This window comes from Physeter macrocephalus, chromosome 17 (assembly GCF_002837175.3).
Source record: "Physeter macrocephalus isolate SW-GA chromosome 17, ASM283717v5, whole genome shotgun sequence".
In the NCBI taxonomy this organism is placed as follows: domain Eukaryota; kingdom Metazoa; phylum Chordata; class Mammalia; order Artiodactyla; family Physeteridae; genus Physeter; species Physeter macrocephalus.
In genome coordinates, this window is record NC_041230.1 from 13,676,339 (window position 1) to 13,693,178 (window position 16,840).

Sequence of the window (16,840 nt, forward strand, 5' to 3'; positions counted from 1 at the left end):
TCCGGACGCGCAGGCTCAGCGGCCATGGCTCACGGGCCCAGCCGCTCCGCGGCATGTGGGATCTTCCCGGACCGGGGCACGAACCCGTGTCCCCTGCATCGACAGGCGGATTCTCAACCACTGCGCCACCAGGGAAGCCCACGATGCTCATCCTTAACACTGATTGTTTTATACATTAAAACCTATGATCAGGAGTTCCCTGGTGGCCTAGTGGTTAGAATTCCGGGCTTTCACTGCCATGGCCCAGGTTCAATCCCTGGCTGGGGAAGGTCCTGCAAGGTGCAGCCAAAAAAAATTAAAAAAATAAATAAATAAAAATTAAAAGTAAAACCTATGGTCAACACAACAAGATATATAACTACTGGAAGGGAGGAGATACATGTAGATGACATAACCACATATACAGAAATAAACCAATTGAAACATTAGAATTATTGAATCCAGTCGTATGGCAGGAGACAAGACAAAAATATAAAAATCAGTGGTGCTTCTATGTTATAGAAAAAACTTAAATATAATTTCATTCATTCATGATAGCAACTAAAATAAAGATTACGTAAGAATGTTAAGAATATACATAGCCACTAGAAAGGAAATTATGTAACTTTACTAAGAGACATAACAAAAGGCCTCATAGAAGACATAATAAACTGCTAAGATCCTGAAAACAAAACAATTTAGCAGGTGTATCCAGGATCATAAATATGTTCCCCATCACATCCTTTGACACGCACCAGCTGGCATTTGCAGTGTGGCCTCCCCAACATCTAGTCCTGTGGCTTTGGAAGCAGCCCTCAGGGAACCACTCCCCCTGCACTCTCAGTCTGGTGGTACCCCAGCCCCAAGAATGGGCACACAAGTCAGGTCTGACCAGTCGGTGCATTAGTTTAACTTTTCTGGCCACAAAGTCCAAGGACAGGCAAGTGACCCAACCCAAGCCAACCAGACTCAGTTCTAGAACTTTTGTTAGAACCTGGGGGAAAGCAGAGGTGCTCTTTCTGCTGAGTTGTTGGCAACTCTGGCATGGAGACAGTCTGAGTCTGTTCAGCACTGTGTGAGCCCCTGGATCCAGCCATGCCCGAAGAGCTAACTTTCTTCGGTTTCATGGAGTCAATACATTGTTTTGTTGAGAGGCAGTACAGTGCTACTACGGTCAAGAACTGGTACTCTATTATAGAGTCAGACTGCCTGGGTCTAAAGTCTGCACCTGCCATGGGGCTTTTGATAAGCTGTTTAACCTCTCCACACCTGTCTCTTTGTCAATAAAATGGGAAAATGAATAGTACCTAACTTACAAGGTTATTAACAGAATTCAGTGAGTTAATGTGTACAGTCTCAGAACAGCACATAGCATAAGTACTATGTAACTACCAGCTTCTTTTTGCTTTTATTGTTGTTTAAGCTGTTTTGAGTTTGGTTTCTGTCACTTGTAGCCAAGTATTTTTTTTTTTTAAATCAAATCATATCAGTCAAAATCCCCCTTCAGGACTTCCCTGGTGGCGCAGTGGTTAAGAATCCGCCTGCCAATGCAGGGGACACAGGTTTGAGCTCTGGTCTGGGAAGACCCCACACACGGTGGAGCAACTAAGCCTATCTGCCACAACTACTGAGCCTGCGCTCCAGAGCCCGCACGCCACAACTACTGAGCCCACACACCGCAACTACTGAAGCCCGCGCGTCTAGAGCCCGTGCTCCACAACAAGAGAAGCCACTGCAATGAGAAGCCCGCGCACCACAACCAAGAGTAGCCCCCGCTCGCCATAAGTAGAGGAAGCCCACGTGCAGCAACAAAGACCCAATGCAGACAAAAATAAACTAAAAAAAAAATCCCCCTGAAAAAAATCCCATCTCATTCCGTATAAAATTTAAACTTTTACCAGGGCCTACCAGGTTCTCTCAGAGGTTAGGTAGGCGGTTCTGGTGTGGGGGCTAGATCCCCTCACAGTGAGCTGGGTGGGGGGACACTGAGCCCACAGGCAGGCTTGAGGCTATTTTCCATCTGCGTCACAGCACTGTTCACACCTATGGTCACAGTCTACTTATTTATCAGTCTTGCCCACCAGGCCTAGAGCACTTTTTCTTTTATTTTAAATTAATTTTTATTGGAGTATAGTTGATTTACAATGTTGTGTTATTTTCTGCTGTACAGCAAAGTGAATCAGTTATACATATACATATATCTGCTCTTTTTTAGATTCTATTCTCATATAGGTCAATACAGAGTATTGAGTAGATAGAGTTCCTTGCACTATACAGAAGGTTCTTTTTTTTTTTTAATTTGTTTTATTATTTTTGGCTGTGTTGGGTCTTTGTTGCTGCGCGCGGGCCTTTCTCTAGTTGCAGCGAGCGGGTGCTCCTCTTTGTTGTGGTGCGCGGGCTTCTCGATGCAGTGGCTTCTCTTGTTGCGGAGCACGGGCTCTAGGCACGCAGGCTTCAGTAGTTGTGGCATGTGAGCTCAGCAGTCGTGGCTCATGGGCTCTAGAGCACAGGCTCAGCAGTTGGGGCGCACAGGCTTAGTTGCTCTGCGGCATGTGACATCTTCCCAGACCAGGGCTCGAACCCGTGTCCCCTGCATTGGCAGGCGGATTCTTAACCACTGTGCCACCAGGGAAGCCCTCTTTTTCTTTCTAATTAATTAATTAATTTTTTATATAGCAGGTTCTTATTAGTTATCTATTTAATACATATTAGTGTATATATGTCAATCCCAGTCTCCCAGTTCATCCCCCCACCATCCCCCCACCCCCACCCCCTGCTTTCCCCCTCTGGTGTCCATACATTTGTTTTCTACATCTATCTCTATTTCTGCCTTGCAAACCAGTTCATCTGTACCACTTTTCTAGATTCCAAATATATGCATTAATATACGATATTTTTCTCTTTCTGACTTACTTCACTCTGTATGACAGACTCTAGGTCCATCCACGTCTCTGAAAATGCTTTTGATAGTCCTCACTCATCTTTGCCAGCTTGCAGCCAGCTCATCTGTATTTTACCTTGGAGGGTGGGTTGGTAGCAGCTAGGTGAAGAAGAAAGGCCAGGTGACTGGGGCCTCCTCCAGGAGCTAGTGGGGCCTCAGAAGGGACTGGGAGTGAGCAAGGACTCACAGCGGTTCCTTTACTTTCCCATGTCTGGACACTTCGGCATTAGCTAGGTCAGAAAGGCCAGTCTCTTGGAGGGATGGACACTGCAAACAAATCCCTTGGCACAAAGACTGCACTGGCCTGGAACAGTGGAGAGGTAAAGGACACAACCCCTGTGTATGTTGGGCCCAGAAAGATTTCAGGCATATGTCGTCTTTACAGACACTCAGATTCCTGATCTGTAAAGATGAGGAGGCTGCCAAAACAGGCTATTATCCAATTCTGTGAAATCTCAGAAGCTGACTAGTAACCATAAAAATTTAGAATAGGAAGTAATTCAGGAAAAGTAGTCCTATGTTAAATTACATTCCATGAACTGTTTTATTTCTGTTTCATTCTAATTTGCCCATCAAACCTCATTTTTCCTTACATTCACTCAAGACTTTTTAGTAACTATGAAATGTTAAATCACATTCTCCTAAAAGAAAGCAACATTGCCATTTTAGTCACCAAAATTATGAGCACAGCATTCTTTCCCTGACTCCTACCTACTGCTGGGGTCCTGCCTTCAGAGGTTTCTTTTCTCTATTCTCATTTTCTTCCTTGATTCACTTTTATTTTCTTCATTTTTCTGAAAAGCACCTGCCTTTCTTCTCATCACTATACCTTACTCAATGACACTCTCTGTGATATTGTGATTTATAATAAATATATATTTTGGTCTTCTTCCAAGGTTCCTGGCACACAGCTCCTAAAAACCCTTGGAATTTTCTAAGTGATAAGAGAAAGTATCTTTTGTTATTCATAACAAGCCTCTTTCAACCATACCTGAGTTTATGTCAACGAGGTGACTTTTGGAAAGCCCCTAAGGATGCAGGCTGGTTGCCAGGGGAACCAAGTTTGAAACTTTCAGACCAACCCCTCTGGAGAGGGGAAGAGGCTGGATACAGAATCAATCACCAATGGCCAAAGATTTAATCAACCACACCTGTTTAATGAAGGCTTGGAAAAAACCCAAAGGACGGGGTTCAGAGAGCTTCTGGGTTAAAGAACAGGTGGAGGTGCTGGGAGGGTGGCACGCCTGGAGAGGCCATGGAAGCCCACACCACTTCCCACATACCTTGCTTTATGCATATCCTTCATCTGGCTGTTGCTGAGTTACATCCTTTTATAATCTAGTAAGTAAAATGTTTTTCTGAGTTCTGTGAGCTGCTCTAATAAAGTAATCAAACCTGTGGGGTGGTCATGGGGACCTCTGATTTGTAGCCAGTTGGTAAGAAACATAGGTAACACCCTGGACTTGTAACTTCTGTCTAAGGGGGCAGGGTGGGGGGGCAGTCTAGTGGGACTGAGCCCTTAACTGTGGGATCTGATGCTAACTCCAGGTAAAAAACATCAGAACTGATCCAGAATTGCTTGGTATGGGAAAACCCCCCACCAACAAACTTAAGACCACAGCACCAGAGGTGCAGTATTCTGTGAGTAGACAGAAAACAGAGGAGTTTTCCTAAATACTTCCCTTTCTGTTAGAAGATCACTTCACATGCACAAAACACTTATGAAATGGAATCATTTATTGGGTGTTCCTGATACATTACTTCTATCATGTGGTCGAAAGTTTCTCTCTCCCTTTTTTTGAAACTTGGAAAATGTCCAAATATACACAAAAACAGAATATAACAAACCCCCGTGAACCCATCAAAAAACTTCAGTAACTATCAACATTTTGCCATGTTTTTTTCATCCTTCTCCCCAACTCCACCTTTTTCTGCTGGAATGTTTTTCTTTTGTTTTTTTTTGTTGTTGTTGTTGTTTTTTTGCAGTACGCGGGCCTCTCACTGTTGTGGACTCTCCTGTTGTGGAGCACAGGCTCCAGACGCGCAGGCTCAGCGGCCATGGCTCACGGGCCCAGCCGCTCCGCAGCATGTGGGATCTTCCCGGACCGGGGCACGAACCCGTGTCCCCTGCCTCGGCAGGCGGACTCTCAACCACTGCGCCACCAGGGAAGCCCTGCTGGAATGTTTTGAAGCAAATCCCAATCGACCAGGACCCAGTACATGTTCAAAGTTCCCAACTTATCATTTTTTTAAAATTAATTTTTATTGGCATATAGTTGCTTTACAATGTTATGTTAGTTTCTACTATACAGCAAAGTGAATCAGCTATACAACTCTTGGGAACCCTGTACCAACACTGAGGCCCTGAGGCGAAACTGGAGCCCCAGAGCTGTCACGGGGTGAAGAAAGCAAAGGCAGAAGTGTCATCACTTCATCTTGCTGCCCTCCCTTCACCTTCCCTTCAGAGGATGACCTCTTTACCTGTCTGACCTCACCCCTAGTGTCTCTGTTTTGCTCACTGCTTCAGCCACAATAGGCCCTCACTGCTCTTCAAACACTCAAGTTTGCTCCTGCTTCAGGAACTTTGCACTAGCTGTCCCCTCTGCCTGGAATCCTCTTTTCCTGGTTATTATTGGGGCCTACTCCTTCTTCTCCTTCAGTTCTCTACTCACATATCATTTTCTCAGTGATGCCTTTTTTAACTATCTTATCTAAGATCACAGCCCTCATCTATCTACGTGAAGGGAGGAATTTTTGTCTTGCTCACCGCTGTATCCTCTGTGCCTGGAACAGTCCCTGGCACAAAGTATGCAATAAATATCTGTGGAATGAACGCATGAACCACAAGTCAATTTGATTTTTTATTTAGATTTTCACTGAAAAGTAATTTTATTTAAGACACGTGATAGATGTTTATAAAAAGAAGTTGACATCTTTGACTTTCTAATAAATAGAAAACCTAATTATGGGGTTGTCTATACTTCTTTAATATCAACTACATGTTTTACTCGCAAATGATCCTTAGTTAGGATACCAGATTTCTAGGACAAATAAAATTGAAGTAGATAAAATCAAAGAGAACTCACAGCCACTCAATTCATGTAGCCTGGCATTTTACAGGAACATTAGAAGTAACACACCAATGGAGATGCCCCTAGACTTGAAAAGAAAAGATAGAAACAGCAGGTCCCGTATGGTCTACCTCTAAAAAATGTTGTGGGGTGTCAAAGCTTTGTATAATGAACAAATTCAATATGGGAAACCATATTTTTCCTGAGTTCACATCTTGGCTGGACTGGCAGTTCGAGACTTACACAAAGGAATCCCCATGAAGCACCTGATTAAGATCATATTTCTCATTTTAGACAACATTCCAGTTCATATATACAATGTAAACTATACATTTTCTATAAATCCAAAGGGGGGAAAATCCTACCTAAACTATCAATTGGCGTGCTCAAAGACTCCTAGCTACAGCAAGTGGACTCCAAGACATCCCCCACCCCACTTCCTTCCCTATGTACCCCCATTCTAGGTGCAAGGGAAATAGAGCAGTGACTATTAGTAGAAGAGGTCCCCTAGGGCTTTTATGCTGGAAACGTCCTGGCAGTTTCTACATCAGGCAAGGTAATACTGCTGCCACCTTACAACACCAAAAGAGAAAATAACACAGAAGGGAAAGGGAGGTACTCACCTCAAGAACCAGGAAAGAAATGAGCAGAGCAAATGTTCTAGGAGTGGCAACTTTTTCCACCTAAAAGGGTTCCAGTGAGACTAATCTGCTGTATATTTCTCTCTTTTGTTGGCTCTGTACATAATTGTGCTCTGTACTGCAGAGAAGGACTAATAACACTTTTCAAGCCATGTTGGAAGCAATAATAGTAAGTGATGATGATGACAACTAACTGGGTGCAGTGTTTCACACACACTAATCGCTTCTGATCTTCACAAGAACTCTGGAAGGTGGGTGGTAATTCCATTTTATAGATGGGCAGACTGAGGCTTAGAGATGTTAGAAGATTTGCTCAAGGCCATACAGACAATAAGAAGCAGAGTTGGGGCTTTGCTGGTGGTCCAGTGGTAAAGAATCTGCCTTCCAATGCAGGGGACACGGGTTCGATCCCTGGTTGGGGAACTAAGATCCCACATGCTGTGGGGCAACTAAGCCTGCGCGCCACAACTACTGAGCTCGCGTGCCTCAACGAGAGCCCACATGCTGCAAACTAGAGCCCACGTGCCCTGGAGCCCACATGCCACAACTAGAGAGAGAAAACCTGCACGCCACAACTAGAGAGAAGCCCATGCGCCGCAAAGAAAGATCCTGCATGCTGCAGCTAAGACCCATCGCAGCCAAAAAAAATAAATAAATATTAAAAAATGTAGATAATTAAAAAATAAATACAACACCTTTATGAAAAAAAAAAAAAAGCAGAGTCACTTTCTACTCACAACTTATTTCTCTAAAAGAGAGATTATGCGGTTGAACCACCCCGGGGTAAGGGGCAAAGTCACTGATGAGTACAGACAGGACAGGACTCATGTACACCCTGCCTGCACCAGAGCACATTGCTGGCAACTGCAGTTCCTAGACACAGGCACCAGGATCTGTCAATCAAAGAGCATATCCGAAACCTGGCTGCAAGTAAGGGAGCATTAGAAGCATGTTTTGGCTACCTTCAGGGGTGGGACAGTGGAACTGGTACTTTGTCTTAGGTTTCAAATGGTCAAGCATTTGAATACTGAATTCAGGGCTTTTCTCAACCGCAGTCCTGGGCTAAGCTCTTGGGCAGAGGTCCTTGTCTAGCCAGTCAAGTTCATCAACGTTAGGACACAGACTTCTTTCCCCAAGGATGAATGCTAAAGAGCTTCTCTGGGCCTTGCTGATAAAATCTTTAAAAAAACCAACAGGAAAAAAAACACACCAAATGCCCAGCTATTCCATCTGAGTTGGTGAATATCCTGAGAGAGAGACCACGTCAGTACATAAATTCCAGAAACAACAAATACTGTTCTGTGGAAAGCGCAAAATGTTAAGTCTGCAGGCCTACATTTCACAATCACATTTTAGGATTTACTTATAAGTCAGCAGTTTGAAACCTAGAATACACGCATATATTCTAAAACCCATCAACAGCACTTAGTTTCCAGTTTAGCCTCTGAAAGCCTGTTTAGCCCACTATATACAAAAACATGGTAGTATTCCAGCTATGCTAATCTCATTTCAATGGGGAAAGTCAAGCCAAATTTCCAAAACACAACAATAAGAAATATTTCCCCTTCTCAGCTCAAATGGTCCATGCTGGTCCCAGGAAAGCAGAAGGGACAAGGTAGGTGCTACTGCACCCAGTGGCTTTACTAAACCCAACTCCTCAGGGTTGGTTCATCCTTCTCTAGCTGTCCTGACCTGGGGAACAAGGGCACTTGCCCTACAGGGTTGGAGGGCAAACGGCCCTGGAGGCCTAGCTCTGTCTCCTCCAGAACCTGGAGGCATGGACTGAAGAAGAGCCCAACAATGTTCAGGTTAAAATAACAGGCTTTGGCCTCATTTTCAAACCATTCTTGCCTGAAATTCTAAATAAAGCTAAAGGTGCTTGTGTCATTGCAGGATGGGAGCTGCAACAGTCTGGGTCTAATATTGTTCAGCACATTCTGAGAGGGCAGAGACCCTAACTGCTCTCCTGCCACATCTCTGCACAGCAGTGACCAGGCATCCTGCGGGCTAAACACGGTTCTTCACATAAAACAAACAGAAGTCAAAGCCGCACATCTGTGCCTATACACACAGTAGTCTGGAATGGCACAAACCAACCAGTTAACAGTGGTCTCCTCTGGGAAAAGGAATGGGATGGGACAGTAGAGCAGTCGTTTTAAGTTTCACTGCTTGAATTTCTTTTGAGAAGTACGTTTCTTAAAAATACGCTTTATATATGATTTACATGTGTAATTTAAAAACTAAACTATGACAAGCCATTTTAAAAATACTTCAAAATCATAATTTCTCTGAATATATGATGTGATCATAGAAAAAAAATCAGAAAATAAAAATAAACTTGGAGAGGTTCAAAATAGAATGAGCCAAGGAGGATATTATACATTTATAGCAGCAGATTCAGCAAACTATAACTCATGGGCCAAATCCAGTCCAACAGACAGGTCTACAAGGTAAAACTGGTTTTCGCATTCTTAAAGGGTTATTTTTGAAAAGCAAAGAAGAGGGCTTCCCTGGTGGCGCAGTGGTTGCGCGTCCGCCTGCCGATGCAGGGGAGCCGGGTGCGCGTCCGCCTGCCGATGCAGGGGAACCGGGTTCGCGCCCCGGGCTGGGAGGACCCCGCGTGCCGCGGAGCGGCTGGGCCCGTGAGCCATGGCCGCTGGGCCTGCGCGTCCGGAGCCTGTGCTCTGCAGCTGGAGAGGCCACAGCGGAGGGAAGCCCGCATACCACAAAAAAAAAAAAAAAAAAAAAAAAAGCAAAGAAGAATGTGAAAGAGACACATGTGGTCCAAGAAGCTTAAAATTTACTTACTATTTGCCCTCTACAGAAAAAGTCTGATGATGCCTAATGCCTGATTTACACCAAGACTATTGTGTCTTATCGAAAATAGCTTCTGGGCTTCCCTGGTGGCAGAGTGGTTAAGAATCCGCCTGCCAATTCAGGTGACACGGGTTCGAGCACTGGTCGAGGAAGATCCCACATGCCCCGGAGCAACTAAGCCCATGCGCCACAACTACCGAGCCTGCACTCTACAGCCCGCGAGCCAACTACTGAGTCCGCGTGCTACAACTACTGAAGCCCGTGCGCCTAGAGCCCGTGCTCCACAAGAGAAGCCACCACAATGAGAAGCCTGCGCACCACAACGAAGAGTAGCCCCCGTTCACCGCAACTAGAGAAAGCCCGCGCGCAGCAACGAAGACCCAATGCAGCCAAAAATAAATAAATAAAAACAAACAAAGTTTTAAATTCCTCTTGGAAATGCCTTCAAAATCACAATATGCCTTTTAAACACAATAAAAAATGAGTTATAATACTTAATAGCCTAACTTTTTTTCCCCCTAAACCCACAACAGTATAAGTTAGCTTATTCAGCTACCACAATCATCAGATTTAGTTCAGAAGACTAGTGATTTCCTAAAATCAAACACAACCCCAGGATGGGGAAAGGAACATTCTCCCTCCTAGCATCCAGAAACCTAACCTCTAATGTGCTGCTAAGACGTACAAGGACAAATGGAAAAGTCAAACTCAGAAGAACTCCCTGAGCAGGTAAAAATAATTTTAAAAATCTAGCAGTGAAGCTAATTTAACAGATGACAGTTTAATAAATTATTTCCTAAACGAAGGAAGGAAAAACGTCATCTTTATTCTGAATGAAATTTGTATTCCAATCTTACACTCTAACGTAGAGCCCTGAAAAAGGGAGAATATTTCATTTTGACTACCGAAGACCCTAAGAAATATACTGAATAAGAATCAAATGTATCCAAATGTAAATAGATGTAAATTTAGAACTGAAAAAATAACTTATCCTGTCAACATGTGTAGAACTTTCTACTTAAACCAATGGTTCTATATAATGACAATTCACAAAGAAATCTTCATAATCATATTTAGAATTCTCAGTCCCTACTATGTACCTTAACAGTATGTTATTTGGAAATTAAGTTCCAACTTGAAAATTTAAAGAACATAAAACATAGGCTGATTTGTTTGTTTAATAATCTTCTCTCCTACTTAATTTGAAATGAAAGCAATTCAGAACCTGGCGTGCAAAATTTTTTACAAGGACAGGGTATCAACGGAAAGAGGACGAAGACCATCACTTCAGTGATTTGAGAAAAAACCAAGACAAACATTCTCACTTACCTCTGGAATACATTTTCCTACCCAAGTATGACACAGAAGATACTCTACCTCAATGTCCTGGAGACTGAATTCCTTCTGATCTGTAAAGTTTGCAGCCCCGGCACTAAGTTCCATCAGCATCTTGGCGATCTCGGGCTTTATGGCTGAAGTCAGCCGACTGGCTGCTTCCATGACGTGCTCCTGCACATCTTTGAGTTGCATGGCTGCCTTGGAATAGTGAGAGTTCCTGAACACAGTGCTGAAGAGATCTGTGAGGAAAGTACTGGCACGGCAGAAGACGTTGAGGGCGTCCAGGTATTTGGAGATGCCCTGCTGGATGTCAGCAATGGGAGTGGAGTGGGGCATGGCATGGTGGCAGCTGCCTGCAGCAGTCAGACTGCCCAGGGGGGCAGTGGTGGCCGTAGATGCCAGGGGAGCACTCAGTGCTCGGCCGAGCTCAGGCATTGGGTACTGCTGGTGCTGCTGCACCTTCTGCTTGGACCCGCCAAGCAGGAAGCGCCGCTTATAGTCCATTTTACTGTCCTGGGCACTGCAGCAATACATGCGGGAAGGGGAACTGTCCCAGTGACCGTGAGAGGGTCAGAGTCCTGATTCCTTTTTTTTCCCCCCTAAAACTGTAGCTAGGTATAAAAATAGTGGAGTTCTGCAAATCTAAGTTTTAAAAAAGGCATTTCCATGAGGCAGGTGACCATGTGATCCAATGTAGTTGTGAAAAGAACAACAGGTTTATGTAATTAATATTTTCAGTGTAGGCAGGACCTCTGACAAAAAATAAAAGTGTGTCCAAAATGCTATATAAGAAATGTTAGCATTCTACTCTCTTAATAAAAAGATATGCTTGCTGAGAAAAATGTTTACCTAGAATTGCTTTGCAAGAATATTTTGATACTTGTATTTACAATGGCAGAAAAATAACTTAACTTTAAAAAATGTAATATAATGTATCTTCAATATACCAGAAAAGTTAGAACCCAAAAACCCACAAGCTGATCAACAGCAATTTAAAAGGCAGTACAGAATTACTTCACACTAAGTCCTCAGTAAGGAAGATCAAATCTCTGCAGAATTTTGACAGAGCCTGCCTGCCAAATCCATTTACCTGTAAAGCGTCTTCTCAATGCAAAAAATTTCCTTTAATATTTTCTGAAAACAAGTTGTTGTTTTTTTTTAAAAATGGCATTTATTATAAGTCCTCTCCTTCTTTTCTTTTGTTTGCTGAGGTAGCAGTTTCCTTATAACATTAATAAGAGGTGCTTCCAGACTGGGTTGGCCCTCACTTGTAAAGTCTGAAGCAAGAATGCACAGATGTATTTGTAAGGCTTCTAAGTCATTTCCTGTAAGGGGGAAAAATAAGATAGAGTTAGGAAAGTTACAAGACTGTGAGTAATTCTGGAACATTAACTCCTGAAATGCTATTATCTACAAAGGTGGGCTCCAAATGAACAAGAAACTATATAAAAACCTTATAAAAGCAGGTACAATAGTAAGAGTGGAACTATGATATGATGACTGTTAGAAAATTCCTCAAGTTGTAGTACAAAAATAATGTAACAAAAAGTTAGATTCCCCACTAACCACTCCAAAACTCAGGCTGACAAGTGACACATCAAGCAGGGCCTGGACTCATGTTTGTGTTTCCTCCTCAAAGAGCTCACAAATCCACAAGAGGATTAGAAGAGTACACAGATTAGGTGAGGGCTATTGACAAGTAGAGCACTCACAAAACCTTAAGGGGGATTTGGAAATGGAGCAATGAGCAAAGACTGAGAGAAATCAGGAAGGTTGTTATGAAGAAAATGTTACTCGGAGGTAGGCCTTGATTGTAGGATACGTTTTGATAAGCACAAAAGGGATGGCTGGGGCTCACCAGATGAAAGGACCACCACAGCAAAGGCCCTGAAGCCTTAAAGGATGGCTTAAAGTCTGTTCAGGATACCCAGCTGGGCTGAAGTGCAGCATACCGAAAGACAGAGCCTGGAGAGGTAAGTGGCTGGCAGGTTTGTAGACAGGATGCTTCTCATCCTCACCCAGGTACCAATTTCCCCTCCAGATGTTCGAAAGGAAGCCTCGGAGGGTGTGCAGGTTCTTACATCCTGGGAAAACTTCTATAGAACCCCTGGCTCTGGATAGGTGCAAAGAGCAAGGTCTGAACACCTCTGGTTGCAGTTTCTGAACCTACAATAGTAGAGTGATGTGATTCTACCTACACAGCTACAACTAGGTTTACACTTGCCTGAACTATCTATTCTTCCAAACATAACAACAGTTCAAATATGTTTTATTGAATGATACATGTAGTCTATATTAAACTTCAATATACATGATGTCTGTTTATAGTTTGGTCTACTTATTGATAACTAGGCTTTCTTTCCATTTTCTCCTTTTTTGATAGATAAAAATAAATATAAGTCATACCTTATCACTCATCACGGGCAAATACCATGCCTCCTTTACAGTTCTACAATTGCATTAGGAACACAGGAAGGCAGGCAGGTTATAAGAGCAAGAGATGAGGAAAGTGCTATGGATACAAACACATACTCTAAAAGTATAGCAATCCTAACCCAGCTAGCATATAAATCCAACTAAACCAGCCACCATTTGTAGCTCTGTGTTCAAGAGAATCTTGACACTTAAAAACTCTCATAACCTTTTCAAGAAACAAGATATCAAACAGCTATATGTAAGAAATCTGTTCCCAAATGTTCATTTTTCAAATTCATTACAATAAGGTAATCATATCTATTCCTAGCCAAGTGCTCCATTGTTATCAATGTGGCTGTACAAATTCCGTTGTACAAAAGAAGCACTCAGCAAGAGTGCTGAAGGACGAAGGCTGCTCACACAGAAACTGTGTGGTCTGTGAAGGAAACCCATCACCTTGAATTGGGCACAGTGATTGTCTTGAGCAACCCTGAGGAGAACCTTTCTTTGTTCTGTGTTGTACACTGGTGCCCCTGGCTCTGAGAGTTCACCCTCATTCCTCTGCCAGATGATCCTAGAAGGTCAAGTAAGATCCATATACTTACCAATTTTTTAAAAGTCACCATAAACATTAAACTTTTTTCTGCTTTACATGCTTCCAAAGTTTATGTAAATGAAACTTGTAATACTTAAAAATATACTACTTCACCAAATTCATCTACAAATTCAATGCAATCTCTAGCAAAACTTGAACTACCTTTTTTACGGAAATAGGCAAGCTGATCCTAAAATGCATATGGAAATGCAAGGGACCCAAGACGACCAAACGAATATTGAAAAAAATATGATGGAGGACTCACACTTCCTAATTTGAAAACGTACTGTAAAGCTATAGTAATAAAGACAGCAGAGCACTGGCGTAAGAAATGACATATGTGTATCAGTGGAATGCAGTTGAGAGTTTAGAATAAACCCATACCTCTATGGTCAACTGATTTTAGACAAGGGTGCCAAAACCATTCAGTTGGGAAAGAATAGTCTTTTCAATAAATGGTGATGGGACAACTAGATATCCACATGCAAAAAAAAAAAAAAAAAAAAAAAAGAATATGAACCCCTATCTTATATCATAAACAAAAATTAACTCAAAATGGATCAAAGACCTCAATGTAAGAGCTAAAACTATACAGCTTTTATAAGAAAATACAGGGACTTCCCTGGTGGCGCAGTGGTTAAGAATCCACCTGACGATACAGGGGACACAGGTTCGAGCCCCGGTCCGGGAAAATCCCACAGGCCATGGAGCAACTAAGCCCGTGTGCCGCAACTACTGAGCCTGCGTTCTAGACTCGTGAGCCACAACTACTGAGACCTTGTGCCACAACTACTGAAGCCCACGCAACTACAGCCTGTGCTCCACAACAAGAGAAGCCACTGCAATGAGAAGCATGTGCACGGCAACGAAGAGCAGCCCCTGCTCACCGCAACTAGAGAAAGCCCGCACACAGCAACAAAGACCCAACACAGCCAAAAATAAATAAATAAAATAAATAAACTTTAAAAAAAAAGAAAGAAAATATAGGTGTAAATCTTTGTGATCTTAGATTAGGCAATGGTTTCTTGGACATGATATCTTTTTGTTGTTGTTGTTGGAAAAGACACATATTTTTTAATGTTTCAATAATTATCTCTTCTTATCTAGTGTTTTCAAAATTGGTTGGCCAGTCAAATTTGGACCAAGCTGAAAGGTTGTCTCAGGGTCTCTATACAATTTAAGGTCTTCCGTAATTTACAGGATTTATATTTCCAGTGATACTACTTTGTTTCTAGCTACCTGAAATGAGTTTTTACTTACATTTGAGAACTATGAAAACTTAAGAACAATAAAAAGGCTATCACCTTACACAAACACAATCTGATTAGCTAAATCCCAGTCCAGTTCTGAGGTCAGCTATAGGGTTAGGTGGGTGTGGACAGTATCTGGGCCCCACAGTTTGACCAGTACCCGTGGGGAGTTGTCACCATAGCAAATTGTTTTAAATAAGTTTGTTTTTTTTTTAGAAAAAAAAACAAGTCCATCAGGTGACACAAACTCAAGTTGATAAAAGTCTTGGCCCTCAGATCCAATCTCTGTCTCCGATGGTGCAGAGGTCGGGAAATTGCACCCTGTGTCCTCAGGCTGACTCCAGACCCTCACGCCATTCTGTCCCTGTGATGGCTTCCTTTGCTGCCACTACGATCATTGCTGCTACTTCAAGGACACAGCTCCAGAAGCTTCATCACTAGGCACAATGAGATCTTCTTCACCTTTTAGTGTCCTGGACAGGGGTGTTATCCTCTGTCTTGGGAACCTCACTGCTAGTGTCTGGCTGGGCATGGCCAGTGCCAGGGTCACAGCCTGACTCGAGGACAGCCCCCTCCATCTTGCTTTTCCTTGCCAGTCCCCTGCTCAGGACTGTGGTCGCCCTCCCCTCCTCCAGGATGGGCTTTGGGGGGTCTCCTCCCCCACAGCTCCCTCCTCCAGCCCCTCTGTGTCTTGGCTCCTCTGTCCGGGCTCCTCCTCTTCACTGGCCACCCTCTCCTTCACCTCTGTAGGCTCTTCCGTCTGCTCTTCAGCCGGTTTCTCCTCCGTGGGGCTCCCACACCCGTCCTCTGCCTCTGGGCTGGAGGCTCGGGCTGGACGCTGGCTGGCCCCCTCCTCGGAGTTCCCCACGGCCGTTTCGTGCTGCTGGGCTACCCAAGGCCCTTCCCTTCTCCTCCTGCTTCTCTGTCCTGCTGGGCGTCCTCCTCAGAGGAGGGGATCCTGGAGTCTTGCTCTTGGCTGGGAACACCTCGTCCCCATTCTCTTCCTTGGCACCATTCTCCTGGGAGGACTCCATGGCCCTGAGCTCCCCCAGGTCCCCACAATCCGACTGGGACCTTCTGAATAGCCTGGAGGGAGGGCACCTTTTTATGGAGCCCCTCGTCTGCACCTTACTGTAAGAGGGCAGATGACTGCCTTCAGGAGGCTGGTCAAAGCTGATGGGCACCTCCTGTGGCTCGCTGGCCCGAGACCACATGCCACGGCTGCTGGGGGTAGAAAGCTGGCTGTGAAATGGTGATACCATGGCCTTGAGTCCGGGACTCTTGGGTGAGGCCCCAGGCAGCAGGGTCGCTGGATCAAAGGCTAAACTGGCCTGGAGCTTCTCGATCAGAGGTGAGCTCTTCACCTTGACTTTAGGAGGGTGGTTTGCATTGGGCGGTGACTTCTCTTCACCATTCTGGCCCAGTTCTACCCTGGGGAGGAACAGAGAGAGGGAGCAGGGCAGTTTCCTTCTTGTTGGTTTACTGGCTGGTGTCTCCTTTGCAGCGGCTGCCTGCTCCCTGAATCGCTCAGCCAGCTGGGCCACCGAGTGGGGCACTGAGTCGTCCACACTGGCGTTGGTCTCTGCTGGCCTTTCCTCCATGTCCTCCAGATGCCAACTCGGCAGTGGCCGCACGCACTCACTCTGGCCAGGGCTCGTGATCCCCGCTCTCTGCTCGGCTCCCGTCGTGCTGGGTTTGGCTTCAGCAGACACAGCGGAAGTGGGTGGCTGCGTGCCCAGCTTGCTGGCTGCAGAATGCCCTGGCTGCCTGGGCCCTGTGCTAGGGGAGGAGGG

General features: G+C 44.3%; 2 protein-coding genes across 8 annotated transcripts in view; both read right to left on the reverse strand.

Annotated features, from left to right (window-relative positions):
* GARRE1 (granule associated Rac and RHOG effector 1) overlaps window positions 1-16,840 on the reverse strand; it is an 85,896-nt gene that overhangs the window by 39,734 nt on the left and 29,322 nt on the right. For 6 of the 7 annotated variants that reach the window (XR_008615533.1, XR_008615532.1, XR_008615534.1 and 3 more), the window contains one exon: window positions 10,827-12,112. Coding sequence is in view for 2 of the 7 variants with exons in the window: in XM_055079045.1 (XP_054935020.1) it covers window positions 10,827-11,321 (495 nt within the window). In the remaining 5 variants the exon portion in view is untranslated. The remainder of the gene's footprint in view (window positions 1-10,826; window positions 12,113-16,840) is intronic. The other variant, XR_008615536.1, reaches the window with a different exon arrangement.
* LOC102984185 (capZ-interacting protein-like) lies at window positions 15,325-16,832 on the reverse strand. The gene is given in 4 exon segments (XM_055079046.1): window positions 15,325-15,622; window positions 15,624-15,693; window positions 15,695-15,940; window positions 15,942-16,832. Coding segments are annotated over 4 exon segments (1,140 nt in total). The 5' UTR covers window positions 16,649-16,832; the 3' UTR covers window positions 15,325-15,505.